General features: G+C 40.1%; 1 protein-coding gene across 1 annotated transcript in view; it reads left to right on the top strand.

Moving 5' to 3' along the window:
* Positions 1 to 13,480, top strand: part of PEPD (peptidase D) — a gene marked incomplete at both ends in the record, with an annotated part of 171,098 nt that overhangs the window by 109,081 nt on the left and 48,537 nt on the right. The window contains one exon of the mRNA XM_080638384.1: positions 3,334 to 3,411. Coding sequence (XP_080494510.1) covers positions 3,334 to 3,411 — 78 coding nt within the window. The remainder of the gene's footprint in view (positions 1 to 3,333; positions 3,412 to 13,480) is intronic.

The following is a 13,480-nucleotide window of genomic DNA, read 5'->3' as shown; positions in this document are numbered from 1 at the left end:
AATAGGACGTCTTTTGTTAACAGCTGAGACGTATGTTGGTACACGTGAGGAGCTGGATAAATCAGATAGATCGTCCCTCAATTGTTTGACATCCTGGGACAGTTTTTCCACAGCTGAGATGATGGAAGGGGTGAGATTGTCTTCGAACTCTCGGAGTTTATGAATCATTTCATCCACTGTTGGTGTTACTATGTCATCCCAGGTTACTGTTGCCAATGAATGGGCATATGATGACGGTGCATTCCGTGTAAGTTTTCGCCACATGGGTCGTGTACATTCGACTTCATCTGGGTCTATGGGTATATCTCCATTATTCGGTTTGATGTGATAGATCATCTCTACGATGGCTGATTCCCTCAGAGACTGGATGCCTTTGTCTAAAGTAGTCCACTTGGCGGAACGACTCATAACATCGTCCTTGTATGGAAACCTTTCTTTCACAGCTGCCAAGAGCCGCCTCCAAAGACTGAGGGACTTTTTCTCTCTTGCAATTGCTTTGTCAATTCCCCCTTCTCTAGCAAGTGATCCCAGCTGTTTGGCTTCCGTACCTCCTAGTACATGACCATCGGCTCCATTGTCCCAGCATCGGAGCAACCAGGTGATGATGTGCTCCCCTGGTTGACGGGTAAAATCTTTTCGCATATTCCGTAGCTTGGTTGAGGTCCGAGGTCGAGAAGTCACCTCTTCTTCTTCTTCTTCTTCTTCGTCATGGGATGATGACTCCTGATCAGATGGTGGCCCGGGTGGTGAATACATTGTTTCTTCATCTTGCTTCACCCTTCTTGCCTCTTTTTTGCTTTTTCCCTTGCGTACGGGGGCAATCGATATTGGTACGAATTGGTCCTCTGGTTTAGCTGCAGTCATTGTCACTGTGGTTTGAGTAGCAACTGTACTTGTCACGGGGGGTGGTGTAGCTGCTGTGGTTGGGGCTGGGGTAGCTTCGCTGTCTGTTGCAGTTGAAGTTTGAGTAGTGGCTGTACTTGTCGCTGGGGGTGGTGTAGCTGCTGTGTTTGGAGCTGGGGTAGCTTCGCTGTCTGTTGCAGTTGAAGTTTGAGTAGTGGCTCTACTTGTCGCTGGGGGTGGTGTAGCTGCTGTGGTTGGAGCTGGGGTAGCTTCGCTGTCTGTTGCAGTTGAAGTTTGAGTAGTGGCTGTACTTGTCGCTGGGGGTGGTGTAGCTGCTGTGTTTGGAGCTGGGGTAGCTGCACTGTCTGTTGCAGTCGAAGTTTGAGTAGTGGCTGTACTTGTCGCTAGGGGTGGTGTAGCTGCTGTGCTCGGAGCTGGAGTAGCTGCGCTGCCTATTGCTTCGCCCTCAGATCCAGGGACATTTCTTTCCTTTTGAAGGTGCTGGATAGTGTTGAACAAGGCCCGGTAAGCATAGGCCAAGCCCCAGCACGTTGACATGATTTGTCCCTCTCTGGTATGACCAGGATGACAGCACACCTCATTTAAGTGTTTTACTAATTCTTCTGGATTTTGCAGTTGTTTGGTGGTGAAGTTCCAAAACACTGGAGGGGCCCACTGACCTAGATACTTGCCCATACTATCCCACACACCCTGCCAACCATGGCTGTCCAACCTCGGGGAAAATCTCTCGGTCCCCCTATATCATCGTCTAACCCCAGACAAGACCCAAACCTGACTCTGCTTAACTCTTGAGATCAGACGTAATGGTTGTGGACAAAACACACTCTGTATGCGTGCCAACATGGTGACCCCCATCACAATCAGCAAACAGGTCTCAACAATATTAAAAGGCCACTCAAAAACTTCAAAACTCTCAAACCATGCTGTAAACGGTCTGGGAGGGGCACTGGGAGGGTAAAAGAATGTCTCCTTCATAGGTTGACCACCCAGGAAGGAGAAAAAGGACGTATAGTTGCTAAGCATTTGTATTATATACCTCCCAAAGTATAAAGGTGGTGACCACACTGGGAACATAAGCCAGACCAGTTTCATGATCAATTTTTCTATTGTATTACAAGTCATTACCATAAAGTACAATGAGACAATAACCTTAGCCCAAGCCCCACACTTGAAAAACACTAACACAGCAAATACCGGCTCTAAGTAAGCTACGGCATATTGAGACTGTGAGATCAAAAACAACAACTTTGAGAGCCAATAAATCAGCATTGTGACGAGTGACTATTAATCCAAAACACTGAATGCTTATCACAAATACGATTAGACACACTCCGGTCAGATCTGTCGTTATCTCAACCCTTCGTGCAAGGTACGAAGCACAAGATACGAAGCTGTTCCACTATTACTACTTGAAAGAATCAAATTTGAGCAGAATGACCAGTCGAGTTTTCATGAAAGGTAGAATAGAGACTGACGAGTCAACTGGGAGGTCAAAGAGATGCCACAGTAGCCCTGTATCAACACGTGCATTTTTGGATATGATATAATCCTTCTAGCTTTTTGAAGAGAAAAGAGAGCATCTTTCTGAGGAGAATAGAAAAAAAAAATAGGTAGAGCTTGAGGTCTTTATCAGTCTTTTAATGTTTGATGGGCCTGGGGGAATATCAGTAGACAGGAGAGGACGTCAAGGCCAAATACAAGTCACTGAATAGACTATGGAACTTCAGAAGCACAAAACAAGGGTCCATCCTTCTCTGGAGATGTTTTTCTGTGAATCAGCAGTTTAGCCTGAAAGGTTGCAGCTTTTCTTTGTAATACGTTTTTTAATAAGAGGTAAGAATAGAGTGCCTGTTGCTGCCAGCATTACATGTTGCGAATGCTCCCTGCGCAGTGTGCAGTGTATCCACTTGAGCAGAGATCACGTGTAGCAGTGCCAGAGGTGGACTGGAACTGTTCATTTGGACAGCTGAAATTTTCCAGTCCCAGTGACTCCTAGAGCATTCAGACATGTCTGATTTACTCCAGTGGAAGTTAATTTTTTATGCCTCAGTATATTTAACTTCAAATTAGGGAAACATATCGCTTAGTAATCTAAAAAATCCAGAAGGTAATAAATGGGTGTAAGTTGAATAATTACTCGTGCATAATTATTTCCTTAACACTCTCATGGATGTGGGAAATGTTTCTATGGACTGTGCCAAGTTCCTTCTGCAGAAAGGTCATATCTTGCAGCCAGAGTAGCAAAATGCGCTCTCCATACTCATTTCTGCTGAGCGAGCTGCAGGATGTTATTACAGCCTGTGCCAGGGCAGGACCTCTGGCAGTTCTCACACACTGCAAAATTTCGTGCTTAATACATGAATGTAGTGATGTTTACAATGTCACATGTTTACGATGTTTCTTCTCATGCTGTGTTTGTTAATGTTTCTTCTCCTGTTAAATGTCCTGAATTTTCTTTTTGCTTATCAGTGGGGAGAGCTCATCTGTTTTGCACTACGGCCATGCTGGAGCCCCAAATGATAAGACTATTGAAGAAGGAGACTTGTGGTAAGTAAAAGGTTAGAGTTCATTTGATACTTTTGTTACACTACTGCTGTTCCTGTGCACGCATTGTATGTACTCTTGGAGTTAATTAGTAGAATGATGGCTGTGTAATGCTGAAAGTCTAAATTAAAATAGCATTTTGCATGCTACAGTTGTCTGGCTTTTTCCAAAAGTCCTGTATACCTGCATCTCCAGTTGAAATAGAAAAGAGATTGTTTCCGAACACCTCTGTGCGAAAGGCACTTAGAAATTAGTTTGAGAAATGGCTGTATTCTAAGTATAAGGAGAGTTGCAAAAGTTGGCATCTGAGTATCCTCTTGAACCTGAACTGTCATGGTGGGGTAGAGGGTGGACAGAGTGTTGGCTGTCTTTCAAGAATTGCATCAAATTGCAGTATGAATAAGATCTTCCAAATGCCTATGTGCATGCAGACACCCCAGCCTGAAAGCAGACTCTTGAATGTGTATGGAGATTGAAGTCAGCTCAGTCAAGTTCGGGCAGGGTGCTTCTTGTCCTGTATTATGCCAAAAAAGGTTTTGCTTAGAGTTTAGCATTGCCAGAATGCAGTTGCAAATACCATAGATTTTTCTCTACTTAGCTGTCCACATGCTTTGCACTATCACTGCAGGTAAAAGCAGGGTGAATGAAAGCACCAAATACATGGCTGTTGATGCAGAAACAAACTTAATTGTGTGGTGTGTAACGTAGCAGAATATACATTTTGTACTTCATCTCCCAAGACTTTGGTCAAAAAACCTGCATTTATGAAAATGCAGAACTAGCTTTGGAGGAGTTAGTTACTGACATTTGGTGCAAGATATGTATTAGAGTGCTTTCTTAGGACATTCATAAAAGGTGCAGGTATGTATTTTCAGTTGAATGTAAATGTATGGAGGGAAGCAAATTAGTACCATTATAGATGAGCTCCAAAGCTATTATGGAAAACAAATTGAATCGCAAAGTGAAAAAATATGCCTTGTTGGCTACTGTTCTGGGTATATCTGCAGGTGCTGCAGAGTGAATCTCCAGAACTACAGATAGGCAATTTCTTTTTAACACTGTAAAGATGTTTTGAAAGCTTTTTGTATGGTAGTTTATATATTATCTTAATCTGTGGTGAATAGTTCACTAAGCCTATCAAATACTAACATTAATTTATTGCAGGACAATAGCTTTGACTTATGATCACGTGTTTCAGCAGATAATATGCTGTGATAATTTTTTGATCAGGCATTGCACACCAACATGATACTATATTGGCTGTAGCATTTGATTAAATTTTCAAAAAATGTGTGTTCCCACAGGAAATCTCATTATATGTTACTGAGAGAAGACATGCCACAGTGCATTATCATGTACTGTATGTAAAATTAAGGCCTTTAAATGGTGAGGGTGGTAGTATTACTTGGAGACATCAGGGTGAAGGGTATATACAGGACCCTTTTACTTACAGTCTCTGAGAACAGTTCAGTGGATGGCTGAAGTCCTTCTTAAACTCTGACAACATATGCCAAGACTCCTTGCAAACTCAGATTTCCTGCTGTATTGGCAAAATCTTTAAAAAATGTTTGAGCTTTATTAGCCTCGGATATCTGAATGTCAGAAAAGCATAATCTACCAAGTACATTGATCACTTAAGCATTTCAGAACTACTGTACTGCAACCCCACTTTGTAACCATCTCAACAGAGAGAACAAGGTTTAACCCTGCTGCTGAAATGGTCCAGTTGCATCTTTGTCTTGATGAGATGAAGTTTGTCAGGTGTAAACTGGCTTTTGCAAATAAATGCTCCACGTGCATAAGCACACCCTTTCCATTCCCACTGACTGATACTCATGTAGCAGGCAAACTTTGTTCCACACGATTTTCTTAGTATTTTCCTCAAGCAAGAGTAAAGAAAGTATACAAAAATGTGATTTCATTTATGTAAAGAAAACTTAAAAAACCCACTAATTTTCCACCATTAAAAAACCTTGAGCTAGCGTGCAAACTCTGAATTCAGCAGCATGCAAATTCTGACAAGGCACTACCTGGGTGGTTTTAATGTATGCTTTTACAAATTTCTAAATTGGGTGTAGGTGCCACATGTATGTGCATACAGAACAGGTTATTAAAATGACAGTATGCTGATTTGTGTGTATATGCTAGAGTTCGTGCATTTGGCTCTCAATTAAGCTTTTTAATAGCTACTGAGAGCCCTCTGTTGGATAATCTTAGGAAGCCCTGAACATAGGGAAAAAATGGCTTTACTTTGGTGAAAAAAAAGATAGAAGTGTTTTAAGGGTTATTTCTGCTTCTGACAGTATTTTGGTATAAATCTAATTTAATGATTCCCATACCTGTATGGAATAGAATTGGAAGAGTGGGTATTTGGTATTTATTAAATTATTCGGTGGAATTTCATGTCTTATTTTTTAACATTATTTGGTGGCTATGAATAACAATCACGAGCTTTGCAGAAATGGGCTTCTGAGGTTTTTTATGTACGAAGCAGTGCAGTGCAGTAAGTGTCAGTAAATAAGTCAACAAGGCACCTGAATATTAGAAAAAATATTTTTGGAAGACGAGTGCTCTGCTTCTTTGCAACACTCAAGTGCATGCATTGTTTGCAATTTCGGAATATAAGTTACAAAGGATTCGGTGATATTGAGAGGAGATGATAGACAAAGATACTTGTGCTATTGCATTTTTAATTTTTTTTTAAGGCTGTTAGTCTGACTACTCCTTCAAAAACTGTGGCAGGTTTAGAACAGCCTGGTTTTATGATGTTTATTTTTGAAAATTAATCAACATGAAAAGGGTTTATGGCTTCTGTAAGAAACTGCTATGGAACTGCATCTCTAATACATTGTAATCCACATTTTGTACAGGTAAAATGTGTAATACACATTTTGTACAGCCAAGGATCTTGGTGCAAGACAAGGAATATAAAGAAAATTTCTTACTTTTCTTGTTAAGATAGACTGTCTGGCTAACCTGGACTGTAATTTACAGTCTATTAAATATTAAAACCAAAATAGCTAACTCATATAAAGCATGATTATTGACATAGAAATAAATGAGTATTTTTAGGCAAGTGTGGGTATTCAGGAGATACATGCACTTAACTGATACTGATATTAAAGGTAAAGTTGCAGTAAGTCAGTTTTTTATATAAATAATTCATGTACTGTAACATCTATGTGGTGAACATTTAAATTGTATGATCAATATGGTCTAAACCAAATCCTTTCCCTTAGCAAGTGTCTTTTGTCTCCATGGTCAAAAAGGTCATGCAGATAAATGGATAGGCTGACCACCCTTATGAATCACAATTCTAGGCACTCGACCCTTTCACTTGGTATTAACTTTAAATAAAATGTTCTACTCCAAATGTTGCAAATCGCAGCCTGCAGTGATGATGTATGGCCAGGCTGGTGTACAAATACTGATTTTCTTCTGTCATCTTAAACCTGTGACAGCTTGGATTGAAACTGAGCCCTAGACTGAGGTTTCTTAAGGTATTGCATTGCTCATTGTAGGCCAAGACATCTGCTGTTTCTGTAGTGAGGCTGTAACTACGTTTTGTAATATGAAAAGTGGAGTCATAAGCAAAAGTGCTTGTTGTAGTTTGTAGTCTCCTGCCATGTGCACAAGAGTCTCTTCATCAGAAAATAATCACATTAAATTTTCCATGCTTTTTCTGAGCCATCCTTCCACCCCACCCCACCCCACTCCCCAGTCCAGTTTGGATAGCCAAAGGTCTTTCAAAGTTTGGTGGGGAGTAGAATGAAATTCAAAGTTGCTACTCAAGAAGAAAAAAAAAACCCAACAAAACAAAAAAAACCCCAAAGCAGATAAATTCAAGAAGCAACGATCCTACTCCCCACTATGCATAAATGAGCAAATGAGCACCTGGGACTCATCTCTCCTTTTGCAGTTATTTTGCCTTTGTCTATACTAGGGAGGGAGATCGGTTCAGTGGTTAGAGTGCCCTCGTGGGAGACAGAAACCTCTGGTTTCAGCTCTCCTCAAACCGACCTCTGACTTTGGCTGGAAGTCATGACTTGACCCTGGAAAACAGCATCTGTGAAAAGTTCAGTCAAAGCCAATGTGTTTGTTCAAAAAGCATTGGTCTCAACAAATCAGCGTCTGCCTCCTGAGAAATGAAGGCATCTACTTTCTTAAAAATGAAGGAAGCAAGTTGCCTTGAATCCTTCCTTCTGTCTTCTGCCCCTGCCCTCCCAGTGCTGCAGTGTGGAGCCACACCATGGTTGTCACAGGGAAGGAGAATACTGGCCATCAAGATAGCTAGGGTGCAACAGAGGAAGCCAGGGGCAAGGCATGTCCCTTCTCACCTTTGTGGTTTGGTGGTTGTTGTAGGAGCCATCAGAGGTGCTGAACCTGAAGTGTGTACTTTACATTTTGATTTTGGAAAGGTATTTGGGAAAATGATAGTTTACTGCATTCAATTTGCAGCCTAGTGATTCATGCAGCCTGCCTTTGTGGATTCTTGGCATTGCCGCATGCTGAAGGCACATCTGGAGCTGATTGCTTTATTGCAGTTGACCAGCAGGGCTCCTGCAATGTCTGACAAATAGAAAATACTTCTGCGATCTTAAAATAAAGATTGATTCTTCATGATAAGGCTTACGCTTAAATAATAGAAGTGTGAGAAAATAAGCCTGGCCCCAGATGTCACTGAAATAGATACACCTATTACCTGAGATGGTTTTCTGCAGATGTCTTGAGTTACAGGTCTTGGTCTTTTTGTGGTACCTGGCAAATGTGTCTCAGTGAAAATTCATCACTTAGTAAGCAACTTCTATTGGCAAGTTCACTGACCTTCAAGCACTTGATGACATTTTGGAGGGTTCGTTGGTTCATTCTGGTTTTGCAAAATACTGAAAATAATTGCCTATTCTGCTGAAGCACTGAGTATTTTTGGCAATTTGAGATGTTCTCTTGTGTCACAATGTTAAGAAAGGTCTGCCGATGCATGGCCGTCCTGGTCGCCTTTCCCCACACATAGGCAGGTCCCTGATAGGAGCATACTTGCCAGTGGGGCCCCGAGGCTGTGCTGTGTCGGGTCTGCACACCTCCACAAAAATGTGCACTTTGATACTTCTACCTGCTGGTCCGGGGCCCAGTGCTGCTCGAGCAATTAGCAGGGGATACTAATCCTCCCTAGAATGATGGCCAGAGTGTAATTTATTAAGAGGACTGGGTGAAAGCATAAATAAGGGAAGTACAGCGTCAACTGCTTGTGAAGTGCAGCAGACCTCAGAGAGAGAGAGAGACCATGACCCTTGTATTCACAGTGGGACTGTTATTTATAAACTAAAACTTACTTTAGAAGTTCAAATGGAAGTACGCTAGATCGTCAGGTGCTGTCTTTTATTTTGTATGACTGTTTCTTTCAGCACTCTCAGATTTAAGCTTACTGATTTCAATGAAGGCATTGGGAAGAGTTCAGTATCCTTAGTGAAGCGGGATGTTTCCTGCTGCAAAAGCTCACTGCTATTCCTGTGACCTTCTGATGATGACAATAAAACAAGTTTTACCTGCGGATAGTTTTATTGCATCCAGGTACCAGAACATAAGCACTAGGGAAGATTTTGTTAGTATCACAAAGTCAAACACATCTGTCATAAAGTGTGTTAGCATAATGCATCTATGTTAAACTTTTTAAATATGCTTTGGCTATATTAACAGGTATTGTTATTTGCTTAGTCAAATAATAGAGTTGGAGATATGGAAAGCAGTTTAGTGTTGCAAAAAGACTTCATCAGAATTACTTATCTCTGAGTTTTTATTCCTTTCCTTAATATCCTAATGCAAATTTAAGGTATCAGAATTGGATTGACACCAGGGGGCACTAAAAAAACCTCTTCTACTCTCTGGAAGGAGGTTATCGTTATCCCATGTTTTGATTGTACTTCCCAGAGCAAAGGCCTAGCAGCCTTCCAGGAGCACTGCCTTTATGTGTATAATGTGCATTCCACTCAAGCTGTGCTAAACTTGGGTTTGTTTCCTTCCATTTGGCACTTGTATGTAGCTTTTAATAATTTTCTGATTTATTATTATAACTTCTGGTGCTGTCAAAAGATCCTGTTTAATTTCTAAGTGCTCGTAGTTTCAGAAGCTTTGTTCATCATAGGGAGGTTTTTTGACTGCAAGTACAGGTTGTTGTGAGAAGTTGTTCTGGATGAAACAAGGAAAATGCTACGTGTTTGGGGCATTTTATTTTTTAATTACTCAGAAGAGACAAAAGACAGTTTTCAGGCTTCCTGGAGTTGTTCATTTCAAGGTGAAGAATATTGCAAAACTAAGTTGCTTATTGCAAGAACTGATCAGATTTCATGGTTATTCATGAAGGTTAATTCTTCTATTAGATGAAAGAGAAGTTACCTTGCTAAGTTTACTTCTTTGATCTAAAAGTGTAATGTATGGTTTTCTGTAATCCAAAGATCTGTTGTTTTCTGTATAAGCAATGTGCATTTACCTTTTATATGTACACACAATATGCAAATGCAGTATATATATTGCATTGAAACTACATCAGCATATTTATCTAATTATATAGTATTCTTTGTAGAAAATGCACTATTGTATTTTTTTTAAGGAATGAATAAGTGTATAATGTAAAAGGACTTTTTATGACTACTGAGTGGCTGTCATTTATTTCAGGAAAATATTGAGAGACTTTCAATAAAACTAAAAGACTTAGGTGAGCTTGAAAAAAGTATACTACAAAAGGTAATAAAAGGTTGCTGTGACTTTTCCGAACTTTGTTGGCATTTACACTGTGTTTTATCAAGTTTTATGATATGAATGCCAACCTCTAAATCAAAATTCATTTGTCCAGGTGGGGGCAATGTTGCATTAAAAAGCAGGAACTGACCAATCTTTTTGCATCAGATAATAGAAATCCTCCCTTTTCCACCCCAAGTACTTCATTGTCTGCTATTAAAACAATTTATCCTACGGAACAAAATATTGTATTTATTACTTTTTGAAAGCACTGCTTTTAAGATCCCAGGATATTAATGTGTCAGATGTAAATGCTCAACTATTTATGTGGCTGAGACTAGTATTTTCATTTGGCCTCGTACATTTTTTTTATGCATTTTGAAGTTCAGTGCAGTAATAATATGTAAAAATTATGGTTAACTTTAACCTTTCAGTCTGCAGTTTTGAAACAACTTGTTGTTGGTTATGGTTTTGTTTCTAATAATAATACGAAGTACATTGCTACTACTTACTGGTTGATTGCAAAATCAACCAGCTATCCATTTCTGAAATAATTCCTTTGGCTTGATTCCTCTGGTTTGATTAATATTTACTATTTTCATCAAGTGTAGATATTTTTTCTTTTGTTGTAGTTAATAGACTATATTAATTTTATGCTAATCTAGAAAAATTGAATTTGATTAAAAATAGAAAAATATATTTGCTGGAATTAACAGTAATTTTTCTCTAATTGAATGTTTGTTGTTGGCACTGGTTAATTCAGACTATGAGGTTGCCTACCATCAGAAATGTATAAGACTTTTAACCAGTGCAGAGATTGCTAAGTATTAATAGTTTGTTTGCTGTAACAAATTTTAGCGTTCCTTTAAGTGCTGTGTTATGGTCTGCCTCCTGATTTTATACTTTCTATAGCATATCATAGAATCATAGAATAGTTAGGGTTGGAAAGGACCTTGAGATCATCTAGTTCCAAACCCCCTGCCATGGGCAGGGACACCCCACACTAAACCATGCCACCCAAGGCCTCATCCAACCTGGCCTTGAACACCGCCAAGGATGAAGCATTCACAACCTCCCTGGGCAACCCATTCCAGTGCCTCACCACCCTCTCAGTAAATAATTTCTTAATTGTCACTGGTAAATTAGTTTTATCTGCCTTAGTTTCAGCCTAACATTCCCAGTGTAGTCTAAAAAATAACGTGAAGTTGCTTTAGCTGCTGTTGGACTGATTTGACTAGGGTGGTTCATCTCTAAAGAAAACAAGCAGGGTAAAAACCTAGTACTTTTTTAATGGCTGTTGGTTTAATACCACTAATTTATGCCATTCAGTGTAATCCACTTTTTATGGTAGTCTTTGTTAACACAGATACACATGAAGTATGATAGAAATACTCTTGATGTATGTTGTTCATCTTGGATTTCGGTAGCAAAATCTTTCTCCTTGCTCTTAGTGTGAGGAACCCAACTGCATAGATCAAAATAAAATGTCAGAGGGAGTCTGCTTGGCTTTTAAACCACTGTATGGTGCATAGGGAAGGTACAGTGAGTTTACAACACACTCTTTGTGTATCCCCCCTGAACCAGATGTAATTCCCAGTTCCTGTTGGGTCTTCTCTTGTGTCTCTTCAGAAAACCACTTGTTAATGGCACAGTCTTGCAAAGTGGGGGCCTCAGGAGGAGTCCTTCTACTGTAATGCTGCTCCACATCTAGGCTGAGCCAATTTAGGTCTTTCAGGCAAGAATATTTCTGATTTCAATTGTACATTACAGCACTATAATTTCAACCTGAGGTGCTGCCGTGAAGAGTAGGTGTTTCTTCTGAATAGAAAAAAAAGATGTTCTTATTGGCAAAATAGCATGCTTGACAAGGGAATGGCCAGCCTTCTTTTCTGAAATACTGGTCACTGCCTTCATTACTTTGCACTTGGCTTGAACATTTGGACCTGTCCATGGAAAAGCTAGCAGTTCTCTTGTCTGTTTTTTTTGCATTCAGTTTTCATCTTCTGTAGAGTACTCTGAAACCTGTCTGGTGGATTCCATTTGAGAACTGATAATTTGGAGGTTGCTTGAACAACCCCAAGAACTATAGGATATTTAAAAAACCTGAGTGAACCTGTACCATTGGACACTAGCCCAGATTTTATCGTGGAAAAAATTGTGGGTTATTTTACATAGATGCGTGTGTGTGTCTGCACACATACACACATAATAAAACTTGACAGTATTTACAGTAAAAATCAGTAAGTAAGGTCTGACACTTAACCTACTCCTGTGATATCTGGTTGTTTGTCCAGGCTGGGAAACACAAGGCAGAGTATCCAAAAACAGCTGCTGAAAGCTAAGGCTTTTAAGTCCAAATGTTAGCACCTAGCAATGGTGGCCCACATTAGAAGTATCAAACTCCTACAATTCACTTCTCAATAGACATCTAGAAATTGAGTAGTTTGAGTAACTGCAAAATTTTAGTAACTTAAAAATGTAGCTGTGTTGCTGTTACCGTGCTCTGCTATCTCCCATGCTGGTGAGAAGCTAAGGAGGTTTTCTGCCCTCAGTTTGATTGGGAAGTCCTCAGCTGCCAATACAGGTTTTTCTTAGCACACTCCCTTCTCTTCCCTGCAGCTCTGACATCCTTGCTCCTTGTTTGAGCAAGTCAGCTGGAGCTGTGAATGCCCCAGATACCTCCTTTCCAATGGGGAGGTTCCTAATGAGTGGAAACTCGCCAAAACTTGGGGTTTGCCACCATCTCTCTTAGATTGACTTTTCAGCCAAGAATTGTCTCTGCTAAAGAGACTACTGTTGCTTATTAAAAATGGATAATAATTAGGATAATAAAGCCAGGAAAAAAAATCACCCGTTCAGCAAAAAGACAAGTCAAACAGGTAACCCCTTTTGTCAGAGCTTTACCTGAGACTACTCCTGATCTCTGGCATATTGCCTGCATGGGACTAGCAGAGGTGTTACATAGCCAGTGCTGGCACTTTACCTTCTGCATGTTATGAAGCATCCATGCTGCTGTCTCCTTCTCCTAACCCAGCAATACTGGCTTGGTGTTCCCAATGCTTTATTTGTATGCAGCACTTCTGTATTAGAGACGTCCTTCTGCTTAGCAGAAACACTGGGAGATGGCGCTTGGGGGTAAATTTGGCTGTGAACAAGCCAATCAAAAGTTTTTTTGGCTCTTTGCTCAGGCAAACCTAACATTTTTAATAAGGCATTAATACAAACTGCATGAGGGGGGAAGAGGGGTTATGCTTGATCATGGAAATTGGTTTACTTGGTGCAGAAGCTTCAGGCTGTTGTCTTAGATTTCTTCAAGAGGTAAATACTATAAGCAAGGGAC

The sequence above is a fragment of the Psittacula echo genome (genome assembly GCF_963264785.1).
Source record: "Psittacula echo genome assembly, chromosome: Z".
Taxonomy (NCBI): Eukaryota; Metazoa; Chordata; class Aves; order Psittaciformes; family Psittacidae; genus Psittacula; species Psittacula echo.
Note: the sequence above shows the minus strand (reverse complement) of the source record. Positions and strands in the feature narration are given on the sequence as shown.